General features: G+C 34.6%; 2 protein-coding genes across 2 annotated transcripts in view; one reads left to right on the top strand and one right to left on the bottom strand.

The window, feature by feature from the left end:
- The window catches only part of LOC113231215 (probable G-protein coupled receptor CG31760), a 111016-nt gene extending 103512 nt beyond the window's left edge, over positions 1 to 7504 (top strand). The window contains exons 14-18 of the mRNA XM_026465421.1: positions 1400 to 1538; positions 2029 to 2134; positions 2587 to 2730; positions 5494 to 5649; positions 6705 to 7504. Coding sequence (XP_026321206.1) covers positions 1400 to 1538; positions 2029 to 2134; positions 2587 to 2730; positions 5494 to 5649; positions 6705 to 6734 — 575 coding nt within the window. The 3' untranslated portion in view covers positions 6735 to 7504. The remainder of the gene's footprint in view (positions 1 to 1399; positions 1539 to 2028; positions 2135 to 2586; positions 2731 to 5493; positions 5650 to 6704) is intronic.
- Positions 7505 to 11836: 4332 nt separating this feature from the next.
- On the bottom strand, positions 11837 to 12993 carry LOC113231557 (protein MIS12 homolog). Its single transcript, XM_026465883.1, has one exon. It carries the CDS (start codon positions 12943 to 12945, stop codon positions 12316 to 12318), a length of 630 nt encoding a protein of 209 aa, XP_026321668.1. The 5' UTR covers positions 12946 to 12993; the 3' UTR covers positions 11837 to 12315.
- Between the last annotated feature and the right edge of the window lie 3159 nt (positions 12994 to 16152).

Genomic DNA, 16152 nt, shown 5'->3' with positions numbered 1-16152 from the left:
CCCAAAAACAGGATAAAATAAAAGTCCAAAACTTAAATAAATCTAACTGCCTCCATGGGCGAACGGTTATCATGCTGGACTGCCAGCTGCCTGAGGTCTCAGGTTCGATTCACGGGCCGGGAAAAATATTTGTATAGCCTATATTTATTTTTGTCGTGAGTTTGAGTGTAATTTGTGGTTGTCTATGTGTGTGTCCGTGGCACCCGCCACACAGGGTTTTCCTAGTGCGGGGCTATGTTGAGTGTATGCGTTATTGTTATTATCTTTAAGAAAAAATATGAGACTGCATATAATTTTTAAATGGAAATATTTCTCTTTAAATACCAACAGAGAACCTGCAAAATTTTGGTTTTCAACTGAAGCCCTATAGTTATTAATTTCACATTTATTCCAAAACTTGAAAATTGCCCAGCGGTTTAAACCGAAAGGATTGTAATCCTAACAAGACCAGGTTCGCGGCAGTAAAACAGAAAACTTCAGGTCCACAAATTTATTTAAAGTCGGTTAAAGAGAAGGAAGGTAACAATTAGTAAGGCTGTAACAATAAAAGGTATATATAGAAAACAGGTACATTATTATATAACATTTCCTAACTTAATGATGATGAATATAAAGATGTAACTTCGTTGTAAATTCTCAGTTTTAAGCTTAGTTACAAAGCTTTCCCAACACAAGCATACCTTTGCTTAAAGGGAGGACCTGATCTACCATTGTTGAACCAAATTGAGAAATAAATAAATTTTTAATTTTTTAATTTAATTAAAGTACACTTACCCCAAAAGGGCTGAGGTATTCTGAATTACAGATGCGTATTCATAGGTACACACGCCAGCACATCAAGCTACACATTGACGTATCTTGTTCCGTTGCACTGGAGGCGATTTTCGAACAAAAATGTGTAGTCTGATGTGCCGTTGTCCGTACATGATAAGGCTGTAGTGGCTATAAACTTATTAAAATTGACACATGATTTAGATTACTAATGATTATAAAATTAGTAAAGGAATCAAAACTAGACGCGATTGAATTTTAACCAACTCCGTACGCTGTCGCGATCGAGCAGGGAGTGACGGTGGAACGAAACAAAATCAGAATGCGAAGCAAAAGAGCTATGGAACAATTCAAAATTTAAATTTAAATACGAGTGGCCAGGAACCGGAGAAAGGCGGTAAAAAGGTGGAATGACGATGTAAGGACGTCACACCGCCACAAAACGACAAGAAGCGCTTCCCGCTGCCCCGTCAGTCCCCCCTTGTCAACGTCGGGTGTTTGTCAAATTTTCTCCGCCTGTTCTTATTTTATTCATGTTATGTGAGACGCGAGAGGCGATAACCTCACCTCGTAAATACTAGACTCGCATTCAAATACCTCGCCCTAAAATAAAATTGTAAATTTCCAGGTGAAATCTTGTTTCTGTTATGGGGTGTTCGTGTGTGCTACCGCGTGCGGCACGCCGAGAGTCTGTACAACGAGGCTCGGCTCATTTCCATCGCCATTTACAACATCTTCACTGTTAATTCACTTATGATTGCTTTTCAGTAAGTATATTGTACTTTTTAAAACTACCCATCTTCAAATAAGAGGAAGTTCTTATTTCGCCTTTGCACTTTGCTTGCCTAACTCAAATAAACCAAAAATGCAAAATCTTGGTAGGTTAACAAATTAAATTAAGTCGTTAAAATGATTTAACATCATTTTTTCGTGATTTCACAGTGAGTAGTCACAGATTCACCTGAGAAGAACAATTGAGAAAATGTGATTGTTCTTTGTCAATTCGTATTATATGTAAAAGATAATATCTATTTACTGACTTTCATTTCATTGTAAACTTTTACACCAGTACGTTATATTTTCACAACGAAAATCACATTTTCAATCTGCCTGTAACAAATGATTCATAAATCAATAGGTTTGAAATGGCATTCTAAAAACAGAGTAGCAACAACAAGATATACACTATGTAATCATAGCCTACATAGAAACTCTTAAAATGTTAACTTGACTATGAAATTGTGTATTCTGTTTCAGTTTATTAATCCTGCCACGAGCTGGGCCTGACATCAAGTATCTGCTTGGTTTTATAAGAACTCAATTATCTACATCCACTACAGTGCTGTTTGTGTTCCTGCCAAAGGTGCGAAAAGCTTTTTACTTTGATATGATTTAAGATGCAACCGATAGAATAACTCTAGGATTCTCATATATTTTCAGCCATATGATATGATAATGAAAAGTACCTACATACTGAAATAGTGTTGAAAATAATTGCGTTGGACTGCCAATCGAATATATTAAATCTATCGCAATGAAAATCTGTAGTTCTTGTTGTCTGTAGTCTTATGGACTGGAGCAGTATGATTCCTTCTGGATGTGTTGGCGTACCCCAGGGCGGTGTACTTGGGCCAAGTTTGTTTTTTATTTATACTTATGACTGATTGTACTGATGACGCGTATAGTGACAGATGGCAATTTTTGTACACCACACATGTAGATGTTTAACGTCAAAAATGACGGCTAAAATCTTCTAAAATACTCGCTAGTTATTGAGGTGACTAAGGATTAGAATATGAAACATTTCGCAATCAGGTGCTTCGCGTAGTGCGAGGCACGGGCGATACGTGGGACAGCCGAGCACGCGCCCGCGGCGTCCCCGCCTCCTCTTCGCTCAACGGCATCGGCCTCGTACCCGACGAACCGCCGGACTTGTACCAGGAAAACGAGGAACTTAAGGTATATGGAGAGAAATGCTGTCAACGCAACGCTATTATGCTAAGCTCTGAATAGCCCAATTCAATTAAATTGTTACTACGTACGTACCAGTCCACCTCCCCTTCACACGTAAGATTTAAATTCAACTCCCGGACATTTACGTATACGATTCAAAGCGTAAAACCCAGCGCGCTGTTCACTGTACAAGTTATAACATATGTTATAATATTACGTATAGGAATAGTCAACCGAAATTAGGGGATAGTTTTTTAGAGCGCGCTGTGTAAAAATTTTGTACAATTATTAACAGACTTGGAAGGTGGAGCTTGCTAGGGCAAAGATAATGGTACCTTCACATCAGGTGAAGTTGAGTCATCTGCCTGTCATGTATAAAAGAAAAAAACTCGTAAGAAATACAACTTTATACTACAATGTTAAGACAAACATTTCCGATATATTTTGAAATGATAGTCTTCGGGACAAAAGAACTTAAACCTTGATCTGCAAATCTACCACAGAGAAATGTTTCTAAACGAGTGCTATCTCACTCACACAGCACCGCACTCGCGTCGTGGCCAGAAGAAATAGCAAGAATAAAGCACAAATGCTATTAAAATATTATTTGCTTGGTAAAAACTACCCTCAGTTAATAGTTAGACCTCCTTGTGAAAGAGTTCGGCCAGGGAAATAACCTACCTATTTCTGCAGCCAAGTAGTAATGTGAGCATTACTGCGTTTCGGTTTTAAAGGATAAGGGTGCTGGCGAAGTCACAGACACATGTACTGTTGGGTAATTTTCTGAAAAAATTCAAATAGTCGAAAATTTTCCGAAACATTTGAAATATTGGAAAAATATAATTTCCAAGGCTTATATTATGTTTTATGTTTAGGAATATATTTTAAAGTTTTATTTAGCGTTAATTATAAAATAAACTTGTATAGCTAAAGCCACTTATAGAAAAACGGGATTTAAAAATTATTTCACAACAGCGAAAAAACCTCCAACAACCACACCACCACCACTTGTTGGCTTCATCGTTTTTGTTCAGTAACTTCAACATTTGATAGGTGTCAACGTCAAATGTGGAAAATTGAAAGAAAAATATCCAGAAAAATATTTATATTTTCTGACAAATATGAGTTTTTCAAAATGGAAATTTTTCCATGACCCGACACTAGATACATGGGATTTGTCAATTTGTCGCTTCCCATCTTAGAGGATGAAAAAAAAATAAAGGAAACGAGCTGCCCTATCTACGGAATATACGTGCCTACCTAAACCAAAAATGTCCATCACAAAAGGCGGATTTAGGGTCGTATTCCAGAACTCTACTCAATGCTCAAGTCAGGATCTGAGTATGATTTCAAGCACTGGAAATACGACCCTAATGGAAGAGACTTGAGTATGATTTGGAGTGCTTTAAACCATACTCAAATCCTGACTTGAGCATTGAGTAGAGTTCTAGAATACGACCCTAAGTGTTGTACCATAATCATAGATAAGTCAATATCGACATGCAAATATGTATATGGCCTGAATGTTGAAACTGTTTTTTATGTTTGCAAATTTGTATAGTTTACTGTAATCAAAGTATGATTAATACTAGGCTAGTATTACTAGGCAAGTAATGAGCCATTTTAATCAAAATTTGATATAAAGTTATTTACCAATAAATGTAACGATGGAATTGCATTATCATGTAATCTAATTACATTCAAAGTTCTATTACTAAATTTGACTCCAAATACTTCAAGATGGTATTTGATCCAATGTTTATGTTCGGCAGTCCTATAATTTCCAAACATTCTTTCTTTTTTCATTTGCAGGTAAACTTTAAAAATAATAATAATGAAATAATAAAAACCTCGTAGTGAATTGTTTTAATAACAGAATATCGATAATATGTCTGCTTACTAGAACAACACTATCTCAAAATAATCGTTGTCAACAACCATCAAAATATACTAACAAACAGGCAATCTAAAGTAATCAAAGCAAAATTCGGCAAGACTTATGAATAATCTACTTAATTGAGTTTAATTACGTGAGATATTTGGGCTATTGTATGATTTATAGGCAGGAAAATAACACGTGCCGGTGTAATGTAACATTCGGTTGATTCCGGATTTTCTACTGCCGCACCCCTTAATGATGCTGCGACGCATTTTTATCAATACTTAATTGCTCTCACTGTCAATATTTTTGTCTCTTTCATTACAATTCATGCGAATAATTCCCTAAGGCATTTGGCCAAACATTGGTTTTGACATTTTGTACTACAAAAATGGCAAAATAAGGACAGTTGGCATTTAAGATGACGTTACGTACGGTTTGTTTGAAAAAAACAAATATACGCGATTTAAATCCGGAAAAATACTTTTATTTTTCCTATGTGTAACAATCGCGAAAACCTAAGAACTCGATAGTTACGTATTTTTGATTCGCGTGTTTGACATAAATCAATGTAGTGCTATTTCTTTTGCCTTACGACGGCACGCAGTAGTTAAACAAAGACAATAAAATGTTTATGTTTTCACCGTCTAAATGCATTATATACATATAACATCTGATATATATGTATATGTCAATATAACATGTCCTTTGGTTTCCATAGTCTAAGTTTACCATCAGGTGCATAACTTGTTCATTCCATCACTTGGTATCATTAAAAAAACATCCCCTAAAACTTCTATATAAAAAAACGAAAATCAGATATTTTAATTCTAGACCCGAGTTTCATATTCAAGTTGATTCGTGTTAAGAGTTGTAAATTTTATCAACAGGAGGAGGTGCAAAAGCTAGCAGCGCAAATAGAGTTCATGAAGATCGTACAGATGGAAATGCACAATCGACATCTGCGACCGCGACCCGGCGGATATTTCAGCTCGAATAACACTGCTCAGAGCCCTATGCATGCCAAAACTGTTAACATTTCGATGGTAAATCATTTATGTATGCTTGAACACTTTTGTAAGTAGGTGCCGTTAAGAGAAAGTAAGTGAGAACTTCTTACTCAATTTTAATTTTTATTGAGCGAAAAAGTAGCTTTCCATTGAAGAAGACTATCTATAACTTAGGAAATATCACTTGACTTTTCCATATATTTATTATTAACACCAAATGTAGTATTTTAAATGTGAGAGTAACCTCAGACTCGACAATTATGTGTATAATAATAGTATTATTATATGGATTTGGAAATAGCTCCACATCCCGGGAAAAAAATCGAGATTCGGGGTAGTCTTGAAAATACCGGACTAAACGAGACTTTCAAAAACAGGTTTCCATACTTACGAGATAGCCGTTTAGGCAATCAAAATGTGAGATTTTAATAAATGTCTTTATTAATTCAAATGATAAAATTACAAATTGTTTGTGAAAGTTTTTTCGTTTTTATAATGGACGCGACGAACGAAATAAACGGCGTTTAGTGTAGTTTCAGACAGAGAGGACCGATTTTATTACTTGCGTTCGACAATCTCTAGATATTATACTAGCCTCCATTTCATTGTTGTCATGACCTGTTCTAACCAGAATATAAAAAAAATGTTTAATAGCGTTTTTAAACTGTTTCATTTAGTGGCTTAAGTCTAAAGTCGATATCAGTCTCGAGTCTCGAAAGTGTCTTGAAATCGTTGAGACTGAAATTTTCGAGACCGAGACTCCTGGGATGGAAGCTCCAGTTCATAGTTCCAATGACTAAAAGTGGTTTGGCGGCGACTTTTAGCAGCAATCCAAACGCGCTTTGACATCGATGCAAATGCGCGACTGCATCGATACAAACTCGAGATTGCATCGAAGCAATCGCCTATACATCCCAAGTGTAGCGATGCAGTCGCGCACTTGCATAGCTGCTTAAAATCGCGCGCGTGTGTAAAGGTAGACGATTAACAACTGCATCGCTGCTAAAAGTCCCCGTGTGTAACGCTCTTACTCTTAAAAACAGTCGTAAAGTGTGGTGGTATGCTAAAATAATGTTTCTGTAATACTCAAGGAGAACACAGACTGGCCGGGCCCGGTGTGACTGGTGGCGCTGAGTGACAGCGGCTGGCGCTGGCCGGGGCCAGCGGCGCGGAAGATAGTACGCGCCGTCGACGCGAGATCGCCCGCCTTCGTCTGACACACACGCACAGAAGGCCACACACATATACGTTCCATAGCTGGGTAGGGGTCAACAGTTGTAAAATACTAATGACCACGCAAAGCATATTATTACTGACATCATAAACATAAGTCAATGATCATAAACAACAAATTTTGTTCCATGACTGTTCACTAAACATAGTTTTTGTTGTACTATCTGACACTTTAGATCTATATTTGGTAGTAAGTTCAAATGCTCAGGCGGCCGCCCCGACAACCCTCGCTTCCGCTCCTGCGTTTTACATCGGACTGTAGCGCGATACCAAATGTGCTTTACGTGTCACACGTATAACGGCTTTTTGCTTAGGTTTTTGTTTTGACAGTTAGCGCGATACGAAATGTACGCAACGTGTCACATTGGCGAGGTTGAAGGTTTTGGTTAAACCTTTGACAATTAGCGCGATTGGCCCCCTGGTTTGAACGCTAGTGCTTTCTTTTGTTACCGCACAGAGTTGTCACCGTTTAGAGCGATCTGTTTAAATATTTTTATTTTTATACAAAACTGAAATCTGATATATTGTTAAAAGAAGTTGGTTATGGTATTAGTAATATAATAATAATGCACATACTCATAGTCCCGCACTAGGGAAACCCTGTATCGCGAGTGCCATGGACACAGAGGTAGATTACCTCAAATTACACCCAAACTCACGAGAGAAATAAATGTAGGCCATACAAATATTTCTCCTGGCCCAGGAATCGAACCAGGAATTCTGCGTGGCAGTCCAGTGTGGTAACCTTTCGGCGCGAGGTTGTTAGTATTTTACAAATGACCCTGTATACAAACTGCTAAAATTCCATGCAAATAAAAAACATCTCGATACAAATAAAATTGCCTGTAATTTCGAAATAACTATCAAAGTGACACCATACGTGTGGCTGTGCGCTCATGCTTCTATTACGTTGGCTGCTGTTACCACATTCATTTATAAGGAGATTTTCTGTTGCGCAATTCACCATATTCGTCCAACTATTATAAAAACCTTTATGGAAAGAACCCCCATAACATAATGATTGACATTAACTGATAGGAAGTTATAGGTCACAGGGTTTATACCACAAAATGCAGATGTGCTTTTCTGTTCTCTCTCATGGCGTGTAGGGTTAACGTAAATTACCCCCTAAGCTGGTCAGCTAAGCCATAGAGCAACTTATAGTTTGAATTTATAAGGTCACAAACTATAAACACCATAGTTTATTGCGCAACAAGAATATTACCTATTTTATTAAACATGCTTGAACGAGTATAATTTTTGTAATAGCATTTATGTAGTCGTATAATTAACAAGTGTAGTATTATAATTACGAGTATTCATGTGACTGGTACAACTTTCTTTTGTTTTTTATAGTTGTTTAAGTAATGTAATTTAATCAACTTATTTGGTAAATGTGTGTTCTTAATGTAAGATGACAAGTCATTCCATATATTTATTTTAGTATGTGGTGTAAATGTGGTCAATAAAGCCAAAGATTTATGTTGTTGTAAAGTTGTGATAGATTGTTATAAAAACTTTGCATTGTTGGGGAATGTTGAATTTGTCTGAGAAGCTTTTAATTTGCACCGTAACTGTCTATGGTTAAGGAATATTAATTTCTCATTAGAATTACAAATTCGCGCACTAAGAAACGTAAATAATTCAAACATAAAATATAGAAGAAGTGCAATAATAATAAATAGTTAATAAGAATATTGTAGGTAGACAAAAATACAACCGAACGTATCTACGTTCGGTTGTATTTTTGTCTGCCGCGTCCTATATCTATACGACGCGGCAGAACGTACAAAATGTGGCACGTTTTCAAACGTGTAAGTATAATTTTCTGATATGTATTTTCGTAATAATTTGTTACTAAATGTATATACATAAATACATACCACATAACATAATATATTTACTTTTTTAATATTTTTGCGCCTACGAGGCCCATTACCTTAATAAAATCTACGGTAATGATCTGTTTAGCTGCGATGATAAATATCAAGAAATATCTTTTTACAAGGAGTTTGGTCCGCGTTGACCCATAATGGGTAGATAAATCCCAAACAGATTTAATGTTATCTAACAATGCCCAGTTACTCGACATACGAAGTATTACAAAAACCACAGAAATGCTATACTAGTCAAATTCATATAGCGTATCATAGATTTTATTCCAAAAATATACTATTTTTTTTTTGTTACAATGATGTTGTAGAAATTTATAAATGTTGAACAATGTTCATTAGGTCAGACAATAAAAAAAATCAAAATTGTTACTTTTGTAAGGCATTCGGTATTTTTAAAGTATTGAAAGATTTTATTTAGATAAAAATTTACATGATTTTTTTTAAATATAAATCTTTAATATGATTCTTTAAAAAATATTCATTATATAATTAAGAGATTAAGTAATAGGTAGTATCAATGTATAGCTTAGAAAATAGGTGTATATGTATCTAAAAAAATTGTAAATATAACTCAAGATAAGCGCATAAATTCTAAAGTGTTGTACATAAATTCATTGTTAGTCATTTATTTACTTTTGTCTATTTAATTTTCAATTGCATTGAAACAATTTCAAGTTTTTGTGACACTTTAATATATATAACTATAGGAGACTTGTATCTAACGCACTGTATAAAATAATATTGCTAAGTTCACTGACATACCAGCTGCAGGGTGCAGTTGGTACCTTACGCGAATTTTCGATGAGCACATAAGATATCCAGCATCATATCGAAAGATAAACTTATGGCTCTATTACAAATATTTACAGTAGAACTAGTTCTGTTGCTCAAGATTGTTTTTGGCCTAGTTGTTCGGTGTAATGCTCTCCAAATTCTAAACTCCCACACTTATTTATACTGTAGATAATGATGACATATACTTTATAATTACTCAGATTACCTTATTATTCTAAATTGTAAAGTATATGTTTCATTATCAACCCATATCGATACCAGAAGTATCAATTAACGTAAGGGACATTTTGTCGAAAATGAGTTACATATATCATTGGATTCAGAAGTTCCCGCTCTATCGATTGATATTATTAAAATTTTGGAATGCCCTGTGGTTTAAAATATACCATGTCTCGTACGTTAAAAAACAGTAAAAAAAAAGGTGTTTAGTTGTGCCTTACGTTACTAATATATATAACACAACTAAACATCTTTTTTTAATGTAATGGACATGCTATATTTCCAACCACTGGGCATTCCTTAAATCTTTCGTTTATAGCATGAAAAAAGAGGAAATTCTAAGAAACTTTACTCTACACACAATCAAAATTAGACTAGACAGTAAAAACGCTTAAAAAAAACATTTTTTGGCTCTCCTAAAAAACCGTGGTTTGTCCCTTACATTAATTGACACTTCAGGTATGCGGCAGTGGGCTGCCGAGCGCTGGTCAACCTTAGTGTCAAAGGCATATGTCATTCTTCTGTCTTGTACTTAGCTAAGACACATGAGAAATGTTAGAAATTAACGTTCATAGAAAAGCTTATCTACTGTTACATTTTTTATGCTAGTTTTACTATTTCTAGCACTTCATAATTACTTTAAAAATATTTCTTCAATCTAGTGAACTATTCAATTGATAGCAGTACATTGCTGTTGTCCTCAGAGGAGCAAAGCTCCTTTGTACAATTGGCGTCAGTAGTGCTAAAGTCATAAATGTGATACAAAAATATAAGTAGATAGAATAGAAAATTACCAAAAAAGTTTTGTGATTATCGTGTTCTTAAGTTTTCGCGATAGTTGCACATTGGAAATGAAACTATTTTTTTAAAGTAACCCGCGTATTATGTTAGTTTGACAACCCAACATTTTCGGGCGTTTACAGTTGACTGAGATGGTATGGTCATCAATAAATCATGTCTAATATTAATAATGCGTACCACCCTAGGAGTAGAGTTACCCTATTCTCCCTATTATTTATTTGTTAAAAAAAAGTTTCATTTCGAATTAGTTATAATATTTATTTAAATGTTGAAACTTCACATCTCAATGTGTAATGTAATCTATTAATTGTGCCAATTATAATCTTTATAAATCCCAAGTTACTTTTTAACAAGTTATTAGAATATATTTTCGTGAATTAAAAACTATAACTGATGAGAATAGAGTATTTGATGTTATATGATATAGAATTGATGTAATAATTGTTATTCTCTGATAATTGTTTAGGTAAATTATTGTGTAAGAAGTTCTGTTTTTACATTAAAATAAAAATATCTGTTTACAAAGTTTTATTTTATTATGTACAGTCAAGGCACATCAACTTGACACTGGACCATACTTATCACAAGCAACATAAACTTGAATTTGAACCCTGAGTCCGTTCATCCTGATACCACATAAGTAAATAAAACAAAACAAATGTTTTGATGTATGACCTTGTATATTTCAATATAGTTTAGGACCTATGAAGGGGCTGGTGTAAAGCCATAGTCTAGTGAGATAATGAGAATGGCAAAGTTATACTTATTTTTCGTATGATACCTCTTTCCAGCCATGTGACTTTATAAATTTGTAGGTCGATTATTAGTCTACCAAATCCAAGATGAGATAGACGAGATATTTTTCAAAACTTTATGCATAAATAAATAACGCACACACTCAACATAGGCCCGCACTAGGGAAACTCTGTGTCGCGGGTGCCATGGGCACACACATAGACAACCACAAATTACACCCAAACTCACGAGAGAAATAAATGTAGGCCATACACATATTTCTCCCGGCCTGGGAATCAGTCCGGCATGGTAACCGTTCGGCCACGGAGGCAGTTATAGCATAGAGATATCACCATTTAGGGTGATCTATTTAATTTACATCTATTCACTTTATATAATTGTAACTGCCTACCTAACCGAACCACCGAACCACGCAGAGGTCCCAGGGTCGATTCCCGGGCTGAGTTTGGGTGTAATTTGTGGTTGTCTATGTGTGGCACCCGCGACACAGGGTTTCCCTAATGCGGGGCTATCTTGACATTATTATAATAATAATAATAATGCATACACTCAATTATAATTGCACAAGAGTTAAATCTGATTAATTATTAAGTCATCAAACAAAAATTGTTGTTTATGACGTTAGTAAATATAGTCCTGCAAAGTACAGTACCTATATAGCTTTAATTTTACAAAGAATCAAGCAGTAGTACTACACATGAGATTTCATACATCATATCAACTCAATTAAGTTATAATTGAGGAGCGTCGAAATAAAAACTCATTTGACCTGTTCTGCGTTTTTAATGGCAATTGATAGTTTTTGTATGTTTCTATGAATAATTTATCCAACCTGAAAAGCAACCACTAAATCATCCTTCAAAATATGTTTCAAATGCGCAGATCTGACACAATGGGACAAATCCAGTAAATGGACAAAATTAGAATTGAATTTATCAATTTTTGTTCTGAAGCTTCTCAATTTTATTACAATTTATGACCAGCATTATTACATATTTAAGTGTTACTTATCAAAAAAATTGTCTTCACTAGACTTCATTTGTACATTCATGAAAGGTACATTTGTACACAAAAACTGTGTATCATTCTGTAATGTCTTGAGGCCCTCAGCCCCCTCAATGTTTTTGTTCAATAAATCTAGAACTTCCATGTCCTTCTTGGCAGTCTCACAAACCTCTTCAACTGATGTCAGTTCATCTTCTTCAGCAGTCAATAAGGCTTCCATTAAAGCTGCCCTTTCGACTCTTCTTCTTAAATTAGCCACCTCTTCTTTTAATCTGACATAGTCCTCATCCGTTGACTGTTGAATTTGAACCTCATCCTCAGGCAGAAGCACATTAGAAGGCACTTTCAATATCCTTTCGATTTCCTCGTCAATAATGTGTAAAGACGGTCCCGCGCGATGGCAGTACAGCCGCAAAAGCTTATCACACGAATGTGTCAAGGTTAACTTGTCAGTATCATTCAATTCCAAGGATTCCAGAAGATAAGATTTCATTTCTTTTACTCCAGTTTCAATTTTCTGCTCCACCATTTGACGCACTGCAATTTTGAGACGCTGTGCGCCAAAACCAAAGTACTGAGTCTCATATTCTTCATCTATACCTCCTGTCCAAGGTTCTGTTTTTATCATATTAGGTATAAGAATTATCCGTTCTGCAAACAGAATCAAAGTAATCTCCAGGCAAGAATCAAAATTTCTTCCTAAGACAGACAGCGAAGCAACGGTAGTTTTTTTAAATCTGTCAAACAAAACATTAACCCTTCAGTTGCCATTTTTATGTTTATCGGTTTTACGGCATCGGAATATGTCCATTAAGCCAAAACTTCATTAGTTGTGATCTTTGCTACTGTTGGGTAACTTTCCGAAAAATTTCAAATAGTGAAAATTTTTCGGGAAAAAATCTCGATATACTGGAAAAATTTAATTTCGAGGGTTCATATTATGTTCTACGTCTAGAAATATCTTTTGAAGTTTTATTTATCGTGAATTTGTATAGTAAAAAGCTACATAAGGAAAAACGAGATTTTAAAATAAGTTCGCAACGGCGAAAAACTCCAGCAACTACACCACCACCACTTGATATTAATTTTTTTTTATTAAGAGTTTTGGCTTAGATACAAGTTTTTTGAGCCATGTCTTCGTTTAATTAATTATCGGAATCGTCAGTAATATTTTCCATTGTGGCTCTAATACATTATGTTTTCAATTTCTCTTAGATAACTTAGTTCACTTATTTGGGTTTTTTAAATAGTCTTAAGGGGTGGGAGTCAATATTTATGTTTTCACTTTCACTTAAATCACATTATCTTCATTTTGACTTTGAATTCATAGTTATTGGGATTTTTAGGATAAAGTCTTCTGTAATTTAGATCAAACTAAGGAATATAGTTCTAACTTTCTTCATCACTATTTCTTTCTTTGTTTTTTCTTCATAATTTATTTCAAATAAAAATAATCTTTGTAAAAGCTGTACTTGTAACTTCTAAAGCCCGCCATTTTTTGTCATGGAAATTTTCCATGACCCAACACTGGTCTTTGCATACCATACTCTTGTAGTGTTGGGTCATGGAAAAGGTTCCATTTTGAAAAAATAATATTTTTCAGAAAAAGTATATTTTAATTAATTTTTCCAATACTTATGGCGGTTACTAGGCTTGTGCCTTCGAAGAATGCAGTTAATTAAAGTCAATTTCACGTAGGATGGGTCCTATGACATTTCTATTTTTTACGTTACACGCATTAGTATGTTAATCTGTTTACCAGGTTACAAAAATAATAAATTTGTCATAATGTACCATAAAACAAACAATATTTGTTGCAGTTGTAATTGTAAATAAAAATTAGAGTACATTCTGTAGAAAAATATAAATAAAGATAAAAATAAATTACCCCTATTACATCGTAAATCGGAACCGGAAACACCTGTCAAAAGTTGAAGTTACTGAACGAAAACGATGGAGCTAGAATTTTTCTTTGAAAAGTATCCACTATTTGAAATAATTTTTCAGAATAGTGTATTGTTGAGTAATTTTCTGAAAAATTAAAATTTTTCCACTATTTGAAAATAAGATAATTCTGAAAATTTAAAAAATATTAGATAAATATATACTTCGAAGGCTCATAAATTATGTTCTTCGATTACAAATATCTTCTGAAGTTTTATTTGGCGTGAATTATAAAATAAAAATGTATAGTTAAAAGCAAGTTGTAGAAAAACGAGATCTGGGAAATACACTTTATAATGGCTCCATCGTTTTCGTTCAGTTACTACAATTTTTTACAGTTGTCAACGTCAAATGTGGAAAAATATAAGAAAAATATCCGGAAATATATGTATATATTTTTTAAATGCTTTTTTCAAAACTATATAAGACATTTTACGACTTAGGTTTTGGCAATAATAAATTAGGCCCTCTATTAGTCGTCACCAAATAAAAGGCCAAATCTGAGAGTCGTATTCCAGAACTCTACTCAATGCGTAAGTCAGGACTTGAGTATGATTTAAAACACTAGAAATCATACTCAAGTCCTAATTTGAGCATTGGGTAGAGTTCTGGAATATGACCATAAGAGGATGGAATAATGGGCCAAATTTGACACTTGTCATCGCGACGTGAATAAGGATTGGACTAATCATATCGGAAATCACATTAAACGATTTTCACGAGAAATCATTTAAAAATTTTATGAATTCGTGATTGTTTAGATATTTTTCGATTCATTGCTTTTGTATCAAAAACATTTGACTAAATTTGACCAACTCCTGCTGTCCCGATTTTTTCGTATCATACAATGAAATGATCCTTACATGAAACTGAATCGATCAGCACTACGGGTCGTATTCCAAAACTCTACTCAACACTCAAGTCAGGACTTGAGTATTGCAGTAAGCGCTGAAAATCATACTCAAGTCCTTGCCATTAGGGACGTATTTCCAGTGAAATCATACTCAAGTCAGGATCTGAGTATGATTTCAAGCACTGGAAATACGACTCTAATGCCAAGGCCTTGAGTATGATTTCGAGTGCTTTAAACCATACTCAAATCCTGACTTGAGCAGACTTGAGTATTATTTCAACCACTGGAAATTCGACCCTAATGGCAAGGACTTGAGTATGATTTTCAGTGCTCACTGCAATACACAAGTCCTGACTTGAGTATTGAGTAGAGTTCTGGAATACGACCCTTAAACTGTTTGATCATTTTTTTTATGGACAACTCACACTTGACCAAATAAATGACTATGCCATCATAATATTTTTATTCAATTAAAAGATAGTTTCATTACTTTATTTGTATCAGTTTTGTGTTAACTTATTGTTACCTTTTTTATATAATATTAAGCGACGGGACGAACAAGTCGTGCGCCTGATGGTAAACTACACGCCTCAGTTACAGAATCACTCGGAGATTTAAATCGCAAAGATGGGCACACACAATAGAAACTCCCACTATAGAAAGGAGCGTATCAGTATCATCATATACTTTGCGGTATAATAGAAGTTCGCATTGAGCAAAATAGATGGCGTCTTCAAAAATTCGAAAAGGGCACGGGCCGGGCATATGCACATTGCACACAGTGATTGTTATGAATAAAATTTGCTTTTAGTTCCCGGTATCATAAGTTTAACCAAGTCAGTTACTTGCTTATTTTTTAAAAGAAAATTATAATAAAGTCCTTTGCAACGCGGCAAGCTGATTTTTGCGGTCATTTAATATTGTATATAAATTTTACATTATATTAGCACTGTGTCGATTTAATGCGAAAAACTAAACCGATTCGATTTTATTTCTTCGGTTTTTAACCTTTCGTTTCTTCTTAACGGAACGAGGAAA

Source organism: Hyposmocoma kahamanoa, unplaced genomic scaffold (genome assembly GCF_003589595.1).
Source record: "Hyposmocoma kahamanoa isolate Upper Pololo Valley unplaced genomic scaffold, ASM358959v1 65, whole genome shotgun sequence".
Classification (NCBI taxonomy): Eukaryota; Metazoa; Arthropoda; class Insecta; order Lepidoptera; family Cosmopterigidae; genus Hyposmocoma; species Hyposmocoma kahamanoa.
Note: the sequence above shows the minus strand (reverse complement) of the source record. Positions and strands in the feature narration are given on the sequence as shown.

Excerpts from the sequence above, each read along its gene's own strand:
- LOC113231557 (XM_026465883.1), bottom strand. The coding sequence starts at position 12,945 with ATGATAAAAACAGAACCTTGGACAGGAGGTATAGATGAAGAATATGAG.